Here is a 12843-nt window from a genome sequence, read left to right as displayed (position 1 = left end):
CGGGACGTCTAATAGTGGTGAGTTTAAGTACTTTGTGAAAAATATTTCAGGGGTTCATTTCAACAGGTATTTACTGTTGGGCAAAGCCGTGGTTTGCCTGCCATTGGCCCTATTGTAGGAATCAACATTGGGCGTAGTGGCAGGTGGTGGGATCAGAGAGTTGAGGAGCCCCTGTGCCCAGTTTTTGTTTATAATCATCTCTTGTATAATCATCACATGCCCAGGACCCATTCAGTTCTTCAAGCGCTAAGTTTTAAGCTTTGAGGATTGTTAAGCTCTAGGCTTCTTTTTCTATTCTTCCTCTTTTCTTGCCTCTTCATTTTATTAAGGATTCTGTTAGAGAGAGGTTTGTTTCTAACTGCTCTCTACAAAGGATGAATACATAAAAGTTGGCTATAATTTCAGAATCTCAGAAATTTATCATAAAAATCAGGCAGGAGTTTAGTCACGTGGAGCAAACAGGGTGAAAAGAAGCTGATTCTCAAATGGGATAATGTATTAGTTGCAAAGCCATTTCCTACTCCTGTCTTTTAAATACGTCACCTTCACACCTATTGACCCACACATCATTCACCCAACCCCCCCATCTAAGAGAACCTCAAGGAGGAAAAGCCATCTTCATTCAATGACCTGGTACTGAGTGCGTTTAGGATGTTAGGGCATAAGTCGTTCAAAGCCTGGCTGCTTATAAAGCAAAACTCTCAGAACAGAGCTGCAATGGCCGAAGTTCCCCAACAGTAACCTGTGACGTCAGCCTTGACCCCTGGATTTAAGGTACCACTGAACCCCAGCAGAGATTCCAGGAGAGTAAGCTCTGCAAAGCCCCACCACGCAGTGTGGTTTTCCTACTTTCTTATGCAAACTTCAGATTACACTTCCCCTCAAGACACTGCAGCCTTCTGGAGTAAAAGAATTAAATGCTTTTTAGGATTCTGCACGTGTGCCCTGAGAACGCACCCCACACACCTCGGTGCTGTCCTTGCATTGTTAGCACAAACACTTGTCCACGTTTGACAACGGACATCAAACCACTTCGGGTAATTGCCTGTCCAGAGCAGTAGGTGTTGAAGTGGGGAAGATTTGGCCTTGCCCCTTGCCTTGCTCAAAGAGTAGATAAGATTTAGCATTCTTGCTTTTTGTTTTTTTAAATAATCAGTCAAAAAAGTTTTGCCTCAAACTATTTGACTGTTTTCTCCTTACCCATGAACTCTAAGCTTTTACTAGAGCTTGTTTGCAATATGTGCTTGATTATCTTATTTAATCGTGGATTATCTTTCCACTTGATTAAACTCACTTCTCACTTTGAAACACTGCATTAAAAAGAAAAATAAAGTTGTCATGTACAATTATTTCACTAATCTGTTACATCAGTCAAATAATTGCTCCCTGCCCCAGGGTAGCTAAAGATGAGACATTATTGCAACTATGATTGAAATCTTTCTCTTATCTTCCTTCAAATTCCAGAATTTTTAAGGCCAGGTAAATATAAAAGAGCCAGATCCTGAGATCTGAGAAAACATCTTCCAAAATCAACGTTAGACATTTGGATTTCTGATTAGTTACAAACAAAGATCCACCAAAAGAAAGGTGGTGGACAAAACACTCTTCTGTTCCTTTTCTTTACTTTTCAACTTAGGTATATCTTCCTTTTCATTTACTAGATGCAATATAGAAGGACTTGCCTTGAGAATCTGTCCACATCCCTGATAAAGGCATCTTCAGCCCATTCATGAGCTCTAGTCTAAATTCATTAGTTAAAATAAAGATAACTACTTAATATTCAGGACCCATCTCTCATTCAAGATTGATTTCATAATAAATCTAAAAATACTTAGAAATAGAAAATGGCTGACTACTTCAGATAATTCTTCAGAGGGCATGTGAAAGAGAGGAAACGACAAGAAAATACAATTCTCAGAAAACATTGCCTTCCTGATTGGCTTATAGTTGAATCCTAAGGAGCGGTGGGCCCTTCAGACCTTGAGGGAAATGCCATGAGTGGGATTAAAATCAGTTTGGGACATTGACTAGGTCAACAAATCTAAGAAAACCAAAATTAAAAAAAAGTATTTGAAGCTGCCCCTTTTAAGGCAGTTTCTAAATTTTCTGCCACTGCTCACCTGAGAATAATGGAAACCGGTCTATATAGGATGGAGCCCAAGATCTTGGAGAAGCGAGTGTTTCTGACGGGTTCAAGTTTCATGCACTCAGCATGCCTTCATCAGGTACCTATGACATATAACTTATTTAGGAGTCAGTGTCTTACTCACCCCTGTGTTCTGCAGCTTTCCCCTCATATTTCTCTATGTTTGCAAAGTGGTGTTGGCTAAAAGAAATGTGTCCCAGGGAACCCAGATGCTCGAGGAAGAAAAGGTTCTCTCGCGGAATAGTTTGAGAAGTGCTGCGTACTCTCTCCACTCCTTGCAGATTTACAATGTATGTTAAAAAAAAAAAGAAAATGTGGTGGGAATGGCAGTAGGCAGGGGAGCTTCTCTGTCTGGGTCTGCTTCCAGCTAGCTGTGTGGTTAGGGCAAGTCTGTACAGCTCTGGGGGGCTCGGCTCGCTTATCTCTAACGTGGTAACATTTTCCCATCCACCTTAATAACTGCCTCCCTGCACAGCCTCAGACTGTATGAACCTGAAGCATACATTTCCGGCTGCCCACCCAGATCCATTTCTTCCTTCCTCCTTTTTAGTTCCTATTTTGTGCAGATACCCACCCTCTGCCATGTACCATACATGCCTCAGGGGACACTGAGCTCTGTTTAGCTGTAGTAAGCCAAGGGTGACCACATCTTGCTCGTGATTTGCTGGGAATCTTCCTATCTTCTTGGTGAGTGTCCAGTAGTATTCCTCCATCTCTTCCCCCAGACACCGGGTGGGCAGTGTGGAACAGCCATGGCCACCTCCTCACCAGAGGACATGGGGTCGGTGAGAACCAAAAGAATAACCGAGAATAGAGCTAGAATCACTGCGTTAAGTTCACCCTCAAACCTCCTCTCTCTCTGGACTTCAAGTTATGTGAGCCAATAAGTTTGCTTATGCCAATTTGATTGGGGCTCTCTGTCATTGGCAGTTGAAGTCATCCTGATGGATACAGCACTCTATAAAAGGTTCCCTCCCTGGGCACCCTCAACAACCTTCTCAGAATCTGTCTCCAGGATCTGTTTGCCTGTGTCACCTCTCCTTTTCTGAAGAATGTTTGCATTGGATCTGGGTTCTAGTCTCTGCTTAGCCCCTGTGGACTGGCTCACCTTGCCCTTTGCTTTGCGTTGCTCCTTAAGGCCTCACTCAGCCATGACTTGCAGGGAGTCCAGTCAATGTCAGAACCCTGGACATCCTGCTTGCCTGGAAGAGGCCCCAGGTTTCCTGGAGTTCCCATATGTCCCAGTCTCCCAGGACCACTCCCGAAGGGCAGCTCTGCCAAGCCAGTGTCCTCCAGGTGCCCCCAGCTCCGTAGCTGGAACCAAAAAGTGCATGTAAGGAAGTTTAGGAGTTGTGTGACGCTCTCAGCTTAAGCCTCTACAGCCTTATACTGAGGCCTGTGTTGTTTTTTTTCTAAAATGATGCCCTTAGACTACCAGAATCAGAATCATCAGTATCATGACCAGCAAGTTTTCCAGACTTACTGAATAATATTCCTGGAATTGAGTTATGAAAACCCTATTTTTCACAGCCTAAACCCTGGTTATTTCACATTCTGGCTAACCCCAAAGACAGCTCAGCTTCCAGCCTCAGCATGTGATGAAACAGAGGCCAAGGCAAAGAGGGAGGGACTGGGAAGGAGACAGGATTATGAAGGCGAAGGGAGAAGTGTGATAGAAAGTTGTTAGACTTTTCCGGGTGCGCAGTAGAGGAGCTGTGCCTAGAGGCAGACTTAAATTACAACGGCCATTTGTTTTCCAGTTTCTACAACTTTCACCTTTGTGCATCCACTACCAGCCTTTGTCTTCTGGCATGATTTGCACCCAGACTTATCCAGCATTGCGATGTAACCCTCCTCAAATCATAGAGTCGATGACAAAGAACGAGGTGAAAAATAAAACATTTAAGATCCAAAGGTCAGAGCAGAGTTTTCTAAGATGGCAGTCTACATGTCACAAAAACTTTGCATAAGAGTAATTTCACAAATGTGAAATACGTTTTCTCAATGCCACACCACACCTCACTCCCCAAGTTCATGCCAGTTCATAATGCTCGTTTCACGCTTTGCATGGCTTTATAAGTTCTTTCTCGGTAAGAAAGAGAAACCGCCCCACCTCCTTCCCTTTTCTTATGAAATATATTTTACACAGTGACTGACATGACTGTGAATGCAGATTGTATGGAAAATAATGCCTGTAATTTCTGACTGCTACCTTCACTCAGAGCTGGATATAGGGAGCGTTTAGACATAGCTGGAAAAAATGTGTTCGGTACTACTTTTTCTTTTTCAGAAAATGGTTGATGGGTGGGAATTCAAAGTTTATTCTAGAATGCAGATCTATTCAAAATGGACCTTTGACAGACCATTCCCTCAGACCCTCTTCATATTCACCGCTAATCCCCTTTTCTCTTTTATAACAACAATCATACATATTCTCCTCATTTCCTGCCCCTACTACCTCAATTCTTTTTAGACGTTTTGATGCCAAAGTATTCTTCATTTTCTTGCTCACTAGGAACAAATTAAATCAGTCTGAGGACTGGGATACTTGGCCATTCTAGGTTCCTATGCAATGGATTGAAAAAAAATCCATGTAATGAACTCTGATTGGATTTATTTTTGGATTCTAGTTTTTAAATTACACTGGAGACACCACGAGTCAACTTATTATGCCTAGGGCTTTATGTTAGAACTTGAAGGTCAGGGGTTGGAGGCTGTGTCTTCTGGTCACCAACATCACTCCCAACATTTATTCTCTAGTTTAGCGGCTCCCAAAGTGGCGACATACCAGAATCAATTGAGGAGTTAAAAATAGACTTTCTGATACAACTCAGACATAAAGAATCTGACTTTCTGGAGTTAGAGCCTAGGAGTCTGATTTTCTTTTTTCCTGTTTTGTTTTTGTTTTTCACAAGCTCCCTGAGTGATTCTCACGCAGCCACCAAGGACCCACTTACCCAAGACGTTTGGGAAGTGCTTCTCTGGTCTGGTGATTCTCAAGCTTGTGGACCACACTTTGAGAACCACAGCTCTAATCCAGGTTACTTGTGCACATGTTTATTATTCATTCACTAGCTTTTCTCTTATGTGGCCAAGGACCGCGGTTCAGAGGAAGGAATAATCCCCTCAGGTCAAGGGTAACACACCTGGCTGAGCATCACAATCACCTGAGAGCTTTTAAAAAAAACATTTAACATTTAATTATTGGGGTTAGGCTTGTGCTTCACCCCAGTCTACTCAATCAACATCTCCAGGAAGCCCTGGGAATTTTTGGAATTTTTTTGTTTTGAAGGTACCCAGAAGGTTCTGATTTATTACAAGGATTTGAAAACATTGCCTTAGATGAGCCAGACTTGTGAGTTCATGAATAACTTATACTAAAATATTATTCGTTATCTGAAATTCAGATTGAATTGGGCAGCCCATATTCCTATTTGTAAATGTGGCACCCCTACTCCCTAGGCTATCTCTGCCAAGAGTTTCTTTCCTCTCTGCATTCTCACTTTTGCTTAACATAGGCCTATTTTATTTTTATTTTTTTGTGTGAGGAAGATTTGCCCTGAGCTAACATCTCTTGCCAATTCTTCTCTTTTTTTGCTTGAGGAAGATAAGCCCTGAGCTAACATCTGTGCCAGTCTTCCCCTACTTTGTATGTGGGACGCCTCCACAGCATGGCTGATGAGTGGAGTAGGTTCACACCAGGGATCTGAACCCATGAACCTCGGGCCAGGTGCACAGAACTTTAACCACTCAGCCACAGGCCGACCCCAACATAGCCCATTTTAAATGCTTGAGGGAATGGAGGTAAGCAGTGAAATCCATGCAAACATGATATATGGGGTGAAGAAGAGAAAATTAAGATGTTTCCTCAGGAAAGAAAGAAAAAAACACAAACAAAGGAAAATCCATTAATCTAGACAGCAAAAACAAAATCAGAAAAAAAAAACCAAACCTAATGGTTTTTTACCAATTTGTCAATTACACAGTCAAAAGAAACCCTGGGGACTAAAAACACAGCAAAGATGCTATTAAAATGTTTCAAGTGAAGCCATATATAATTAATTTCAAACAAGCGTAACCTATGAAAACTCAAATACTTCAAGGTGCTGAGTGAAAGGCAGGATAACTCTACATCAGGCTTCAAAACTGATGCTTCCAGGTGAGTCTATGGTTGGGCCAGAGACAGGGAGATAATGACGTCTATCCCCTCCCTGTTTTATTAGAAGCTAAACAGCCTTAAGATGAAATGCTTTCAGTGTGTTAAAGATGAGAAGAAACAAGCATACTGCCCAGCACCTGTAGCACTAACCACAAAGAGACTGAGTCTAACGAGTGGAGCAAACAATCAAAACAGAGAAGAAAAATTCACTGATGCAGAAGACAAAGAAAAGAAGGGAAGTGATCTGGTAAACCATTGCACAGGTGAGTAACCACCATTAGCACGGTGGTACCTGCAAAGCAAGCAGCTTTCTCCCAATGCAGTTTTCCCATTTCATGGGCAAGGGATCAGCAAACTTTTCCTGTAAAGGGCAAGAAAGTAAATCTTTTAGACTGTGTAGGCCATACACTCTCTGCTGCATCTACTTGTCCTTGCTGCTGTAGCCTGAAAGCAGCCATAGACCATATGTAAATGAACAGACATGGCTGTGTTCTAATAAAACTTTATTCACAAAAATAGGTGGTAGCTATGGCCTGCATGTGTCTCCCCAAAATTCATATGCTGAAGCCTAAATCCCCAATGTGATGGTATTTGGAAGTGGGGCCGTTGGGAGATAATTAGTCGTGAAGGTAGAGCCCTCAGGAATGCAATTAGTGCCTTTATAAGGGAATGAAGAGACCAGAGCTCTCTCTCTGCCCTCTGCCCTCTGCCCTGTGAGGATACAAGAAGATGGCGGCCTGCAAACTAGGAAGTAGGACCTCACCGGATACCAGATCTGCTGCACCTTGTTCTTGGACTTCCCACCTCCAGAGATGTGAAAATTAAATGTTTTTGTTTAAGCCACTCAATATTATATTTGATACAGCAGTCAGAGCAGACTAAGAGTGGTGGGACATATTTGGCCCATGGGCCATAGTTTGCCAACCCCCATCAGAGGTGAGCCTATGTGGCCAGGATAGCACCATTAATGGATTCTGCAAAACACTCAGCATTCTAATGGTAGAAAAACATAACAACACTCTATTAACTCATCACTATACAGACAAGGGCAGAGTGTTTAAAGATCACCCCAAAGTGTAAAGGTAGGAAATCAGGATTCTAGAAACAGAAAGAAGTTGATCATTAATTCTGAGACTGTGCTATAAAAGAGGAGACAAAGGACAAAACATTTTAGCATGTGTTTAGAAAGGTTCTCTTGGTGGCCCTGACATTCAGAGAGAAGTTGACTATCCTGGTCTCTGACTTTAAGTTGCTACTGCTGAGGGTGCGTCATATGATAAGCTGTCATCCTCCTTGATCGGGGCAGTTTCCTGAACTTCTCAATTCACTAATTTTGCATTTAGCATCCTAAGAAGTGTCCTTCCCAAAAAAGGAAATCCAAGTCACTTTGGCTTGGAATTTTATACTTTAAGCCAGAATATACCACCCATGGCGCAGCAAAACATAACTTCATTGACCTCCTTTATGACACTGGCAAATGTGCTTCATCTGAGGTCTCCATGTCAGTCAAGAAACACACAGGCAGGCATTTTACATTGTATAATTTAAAACCTTTATTTCCCCCCACAATTCACAGATGAGTTTCATATTAGTTCAACTGAAAGTCTTCTTCCTACAGTTGCCTTTCTCATTGACTACGCTGTTGGTGGGGAAACTACGTTCTTATCGGGGGAAGGGTTAGATTTCATAGAGATGCTCTGAGCTAATCACAGAAACAAGAGGGTCTGACCCAGCAGCCTTGGAAGAAGTCAGTGAGGTCAAGGAGTCCTTTCAACTAAAGGCCTGGTCAGGCGGGGACAATATAGGCTATTGCAACCTGCCAGTTGTAGATGCTGGCAGGATCCGCCCTGCCGAAGTGACAGAATGCAGCCCCCTTGACCAGGAAGCCTGGAAACCAGATAATCCCCTCAGTCCCTGCCAAATCCCCTTCCTCAATCCAGCAGCCTCATGCAGGAGCATCGTAGCCAAGCAAACAATGGCTTCTGCTTTGGGGTCCAATGTGCACTCTTCACCAAGTGTAAGCTCCATCTTCACTCAGAAATTCACTGATTTCACAGTTTTTAGCTTGTGCTTCAGAGGGCGGGTCTCTGCCTCTCCTTGGTATGGCGGCATCATTGCAACGGAAGCATGAAGACCCAGGCAAGAGCTGGGAGGTAGAGCGTGGGGGCACTGCTGCCAGACGTTCTCTGAGCGTGCATTACAGCAAAGACTGCATTAGTGTGGTTGGTGGGTAATTCTACATTGCAGATCATTCCTTCACAGCAAGACCGACACTCCTGTTACGAAAGGAAGAGGAGAGGGAAAGAGTGAATTCCAGGAAGACGGAAGGGTGAAACAAAGCCAAATGAAAGAAAGGCGTCCCTCAGCTCTATCTGAGGCCAGAGAAAATTAGAGTTATTCAGTCTATGAGTCACCTTCCCCCACTGAAAGTAAGGATCATCTTGAGAGTCTTTTCATTTTAGCTGTGATTAATCTGCATCAACCCAAGCATAAGCAAGAGAAAGAAGAGGAAAGGAAACTGAATAAGACTGCTTGATTGAGTCAACAAATCTTCTTGGTGTTTGAAAGGAAAAACACTGAAACAAAAATGAAAGCTAAGAACCTTTAGGATTGGTCATTGATTTTCCTTCTTGGGGCTACTTGTTAGGGGATAATAACGACTCTCTGTTGTCTCTGCTAACACCTGATTCCTATCATTACAGCAGCAACGGTTTGTTAATTATGGGCGCTGAACGGTGAAAAAAACCTTGCACCCTCACAGCACAAGAGGTTTTCAGGGGAAGCAATCTCCTATCATAAGACCTGGTACAATGCTTCACCCTTCCAGGATGGCTAGGGAAGATAAAGTGTCTATATCACTGGTTCTCAATCCTGGCTGCACATCAGAATCACCTTGAGGAACTTAAAAAAAAAAAAAAAAAGATCCTGATGCCCAGGACCCCACCCTGAAGTTCTGCTTCAGTTGGTCTGGGATGCTCTCCTACCACCACCAACATAGCTTGTAAAAGCTCCCCAGGAGATCCTCCTGTGTAGCCAGAGCTAAAAGCCACTGGTGTCCGAACCATTTGCTGTGCATATAGGCCAAATCAAATTCTAAAATCTCTCGAAATTAACATAATTTCAATGATTTTTTTCCCAAACACTTCAGGATTCCAGGCATATGATGATAGAATGAGAAAATTAAAGAGATCAGTTGATCTAAAATGCATCTATAGTTCATTGCATCAAACTGAGGTTAATCTGTCAGGCTCTCACTTCCTCATTGAAGCAGCGGTAGTGAGTGAGACAAGGTTTCCTTAGAAAAAGCTGTCACCATTTTCCTCTTTCCACCTTCCAGCTTCCCTGTGAAGTGTTTTTGGTGATTTCTGGCCATAAGATAAGCGAGCTGGGCTCTGTGTGTCATTCTCTCATGGATGGTTTGCTGTTGGGCTTCCAGAACTGACTTTAGACAATTCGCCCCAAGTCCAAGATCTAGGGTCTAGCTCTGGAGTCTGGGAATTATCATTCGTTTTTAGTAACATCATTTTTTGTTGAAGGACAGAAGGTCTTCAACTTCTCTTTGGTCTCCATTGCATCACTGTAAGGGAGTCTTTCCTCAAAGAATAAACATGTTCAACAACATATTACTTATCCTTCCTGCCTCTCCATGATGTATAACTAACCATCACTAGCAAGAAATCTTAGGACAGTAACTTACACACACACACACACACTCCTTACTGTATGTTCAGAATCTCGGCTGTGGTGGCAGCCAACTAAATGACATTCACTTCTGGAGGCGCACTTTTTGGTGATGGATGTACTTCTTCCATGACGGGTAAAGTGGTGAACTGTCAAACAGTACTGTGTATCTAGGCAGGAAAAAAAACAGCAACTTCATTTTTTACGTTGAAAAAGAGAAAAATCTCAACAATCATCTCAGAAATGACTAAAATTCCAGATGATCTTTAGGTTTCTAGGCAAGATATTTAATGGCGGTGAACTCCAGAGTTTCCAGGTGATATTTTTGAAAAGGCATTAGCTTCTGAAGCACATGTATACTTTGAAAATGAACATAAATGGGCACCTATCCTTTGGTGGCAGCTAACGTTGAGAAAAAAATAGGACAAGTTTTTCATCCAAACCATAGGCCTGCTCATTTCACATGAAAGTGTCAGTGTCTCTATCTCTGTCCCTCTGAAGCACATATTCTATAGCTCTAAAGTAAAATGAAAATTGCAAACGTGAAACGCAGTGGGTCAGAACACCTGTTGTTGCCTTATTCCACATTTGTTTCTTGTATACTCATAGGCCATGTGGTGAACTGGAACGGAAAGCAGGGGCTACCATCAAGACCACCTTCCTCACTCCTGTAGTTCTTATTCATGCTCGGATCCTCCCAATGTGTTGGACATTTCCTCATCAAAGTATTTCCATTTTTCTCCCCTTCTTTAATTAACTCTTACTCTCTCTGCCTCCCGCTTCCCCGTAGCTAACTCATTTCTACACAGAGTTATCCTTACAGCTTTAACCACTCACAATTCATTACTTAGGGTTCTTTCAAGAAAGTGATTTCAGTCAGTATCCCAGAAAACTCCACTTTAGTTCTGTATCTCTTCTACAGTTCTCTCAGGCCAATGAAGTGCTTCTTAGTTTCAAGGGACTACAGCAGCAGTGTCACGGGATGGGGAAAAAACCCTACTAAAGTTGGGAATACTGGATTTAGGGAACTGCCTCTATCACAAGTGAGCAAGCCACGTTAGATCCTTCGAGCTCATTTTCTTTTTTGTAAAATGATGATAAGTGCTCTGGCATTGTGAGAGGGTTGTTGTGAGCTTTAAATAATATTAACAATAGCAAACATGCATTGAGTGAGTGTACCATTAGCCAGGCCTTCTTCTGACATGCAATCACTCATTCAATCCTTACAATAAGCCTTAAAAGAAGTCATATTAATATCCTCATTTTACAGATGAAGAAACCAAGGCTCAGTTTCTTGCCCACAGTCACATAGGTAGAAAGTGCTAGAAGGTAGGACTCTAATCTAGGCAGTTTTCTACAGTTTGCGTTCTTAACCAGAACACTATTCTGCCTCTCGGTACACTTAGCGTGAAACTAGACAGTGCTGTCAAGTGCTCTACAGGAGGAGCTGACTTTGGGATTCAGAGGTGAGGGAGCCACTCAATGTTGTGGAAAGGCATTTCAATTTACACTCCAAACAAAGAAGAATTGAAAACTGGTAGCTGCATGTGTTCATATAGAATGTCACACATGCTAAAGCAGCCCTCAAAAGTCAGAAAAAAAGCCAGGGTCAATAAAATAAAAATGTCATTCTTGTCATATCCTGTTACACACAGAACCTCTTTTAATAACACCTACAGCCACAGAAGTAAGCTGGAAGGTGAAAAGGAAACCTGAGATAACAAAGAACACTAGCTGCAGGCCTGTTTGCCCCAAGATATGGTTGACTATCACTCTCCTAAATAATGACAGACTAAAAAGAAGAAATTGCACCCTCAGGGACCGGCCCCATGGCCAAGTGGTTGAGTTTGTGAGCTCCACTTGGGGGCCCAGTGTTTGGCTGGTTCGGATCCTGGCTGTGGACCCAGCACCACTCATCAAGCCATGCTGAGGCAGCGTCCCACATAGCAGAACTAGAAGGACCTACAACTATGTACTGGGGGGCTTTGGGGAGAAGAAGGAAAAGAAGACTGGCAACAGATGTTAGCTCAGGGCCAATCTTTAAGGAAAAAAAAAATAAGGAAATTACAGCTTCAGTTAGAATTCCAGATGGTTAGGCTCTTTGGAACTCGACTAGTGTACAGTCAAGATTGTACTGTCATGCATGCTGGAATGTAGGGTCATTCCATATCTCTCCAAAGTCAGGTTCTCAGGGTAGACGTGGAAGAGCTGACCCTCCTCTCTCTTCCCATCTCTGACATTTCCTTGGTGGTGGAAGCTGCAGCTTCCCTCTTTTGTTTGTACATTTCAAGAGAAATGGAATTCTAAAGCCCAGAAATATCCAAGCACATTCCCATTAAAGATGGCTTTGATTAATGAATGACAGATTGGAGCATAATGCACAGACCCAGTAGGAACAGTGTTTGGTACAATTCAAAAGAATACTGCGGTCCATGAAGATGAGGCTCAAGAGGCTGGACGTCGATGCCCCACTTAATGACTGTTCTCACCCTCAACACCCAGTTTTCAGGGGAATTTAAAGCAAATAGTTAAAGGATGATACCCACCCTCTGAAACACCTTAGTAAAGAGAAGCATTAGGGGCCGGCCTGGTGGTGCAGCAATTAAGTGCGCACATTCCACTTTGGTGGCCTGGGGTTTGCCAGTTTGGATCCCGGGGGCGGACATGGCACCGCTTTGTAAGCCATGCTGTGGTAGGCGTCCCACATACAAAGTAGAGGAAGATGGGCACGGATGTTAGCTCAGGGCCAGTCTTCCTCAGTGAAAAGAGGAAGATTGGCAGCAGTTAGCTCAGGGCTAATCTTCCTCAAAAAAAAAGAGAAGCATTAGCCAACCTCAAAAACTTTGAAATAACCAAG

At 42.9% G+C, this 12843-nt stretch overlaps 1 protein-coding gene across 34 annotated transcripts in view; it reads right to left on the bottom strand.

Moving 5' to 3' along the window:
* Positions 1 to 7833: 7833 nt before the first annotated feature.
* The window catches only part of LYPD6B (LY6/PLAUR domain containing 6B), a 170125-nt gene continuing 165115 nt past the window's right edge, over positions 7834 to 12843 (bottom strand). For all 34 annotated transcript variants that reach the window (XM_070241865.1, XM_023622863.2, XM_070241846.1 and 31 more), the window contains 2 exons: positions 10026 to 10156; positions 7834 to 8581 (listed from right to left, as the gene is read on the bottom strand). In XM_070241865.1, coding sequence (XP_070097966.1) covers positions 8417 to 8581; positions 10026 to 10156 — 296 coding nt within the window. In that variant the 3' untranslated portion in view covers positions 7834 to 8416. The remainder of the gene's footprint in view (positions 8582 to 10025; positions 10157 to 12843) is intronic.

This window comes from Equus caballus, chromosome 18, assembly GCF_041296265.1.
Source record: "Equus caballus isolate H_3958 breed thoroughbred chromosome 18, TB-T2T, whole genome shotgun sequence".
Lineage (NCBI taxonomy): Eukaryota > Metazoa > Chordata > Mammalia > Perissodactyla > Equidae > Equus > Equus caballus.
Note: the sequence above shows the minus strand (reverse complement) of the source record. Positions and strands in the feature narration are given on the sequence as shown.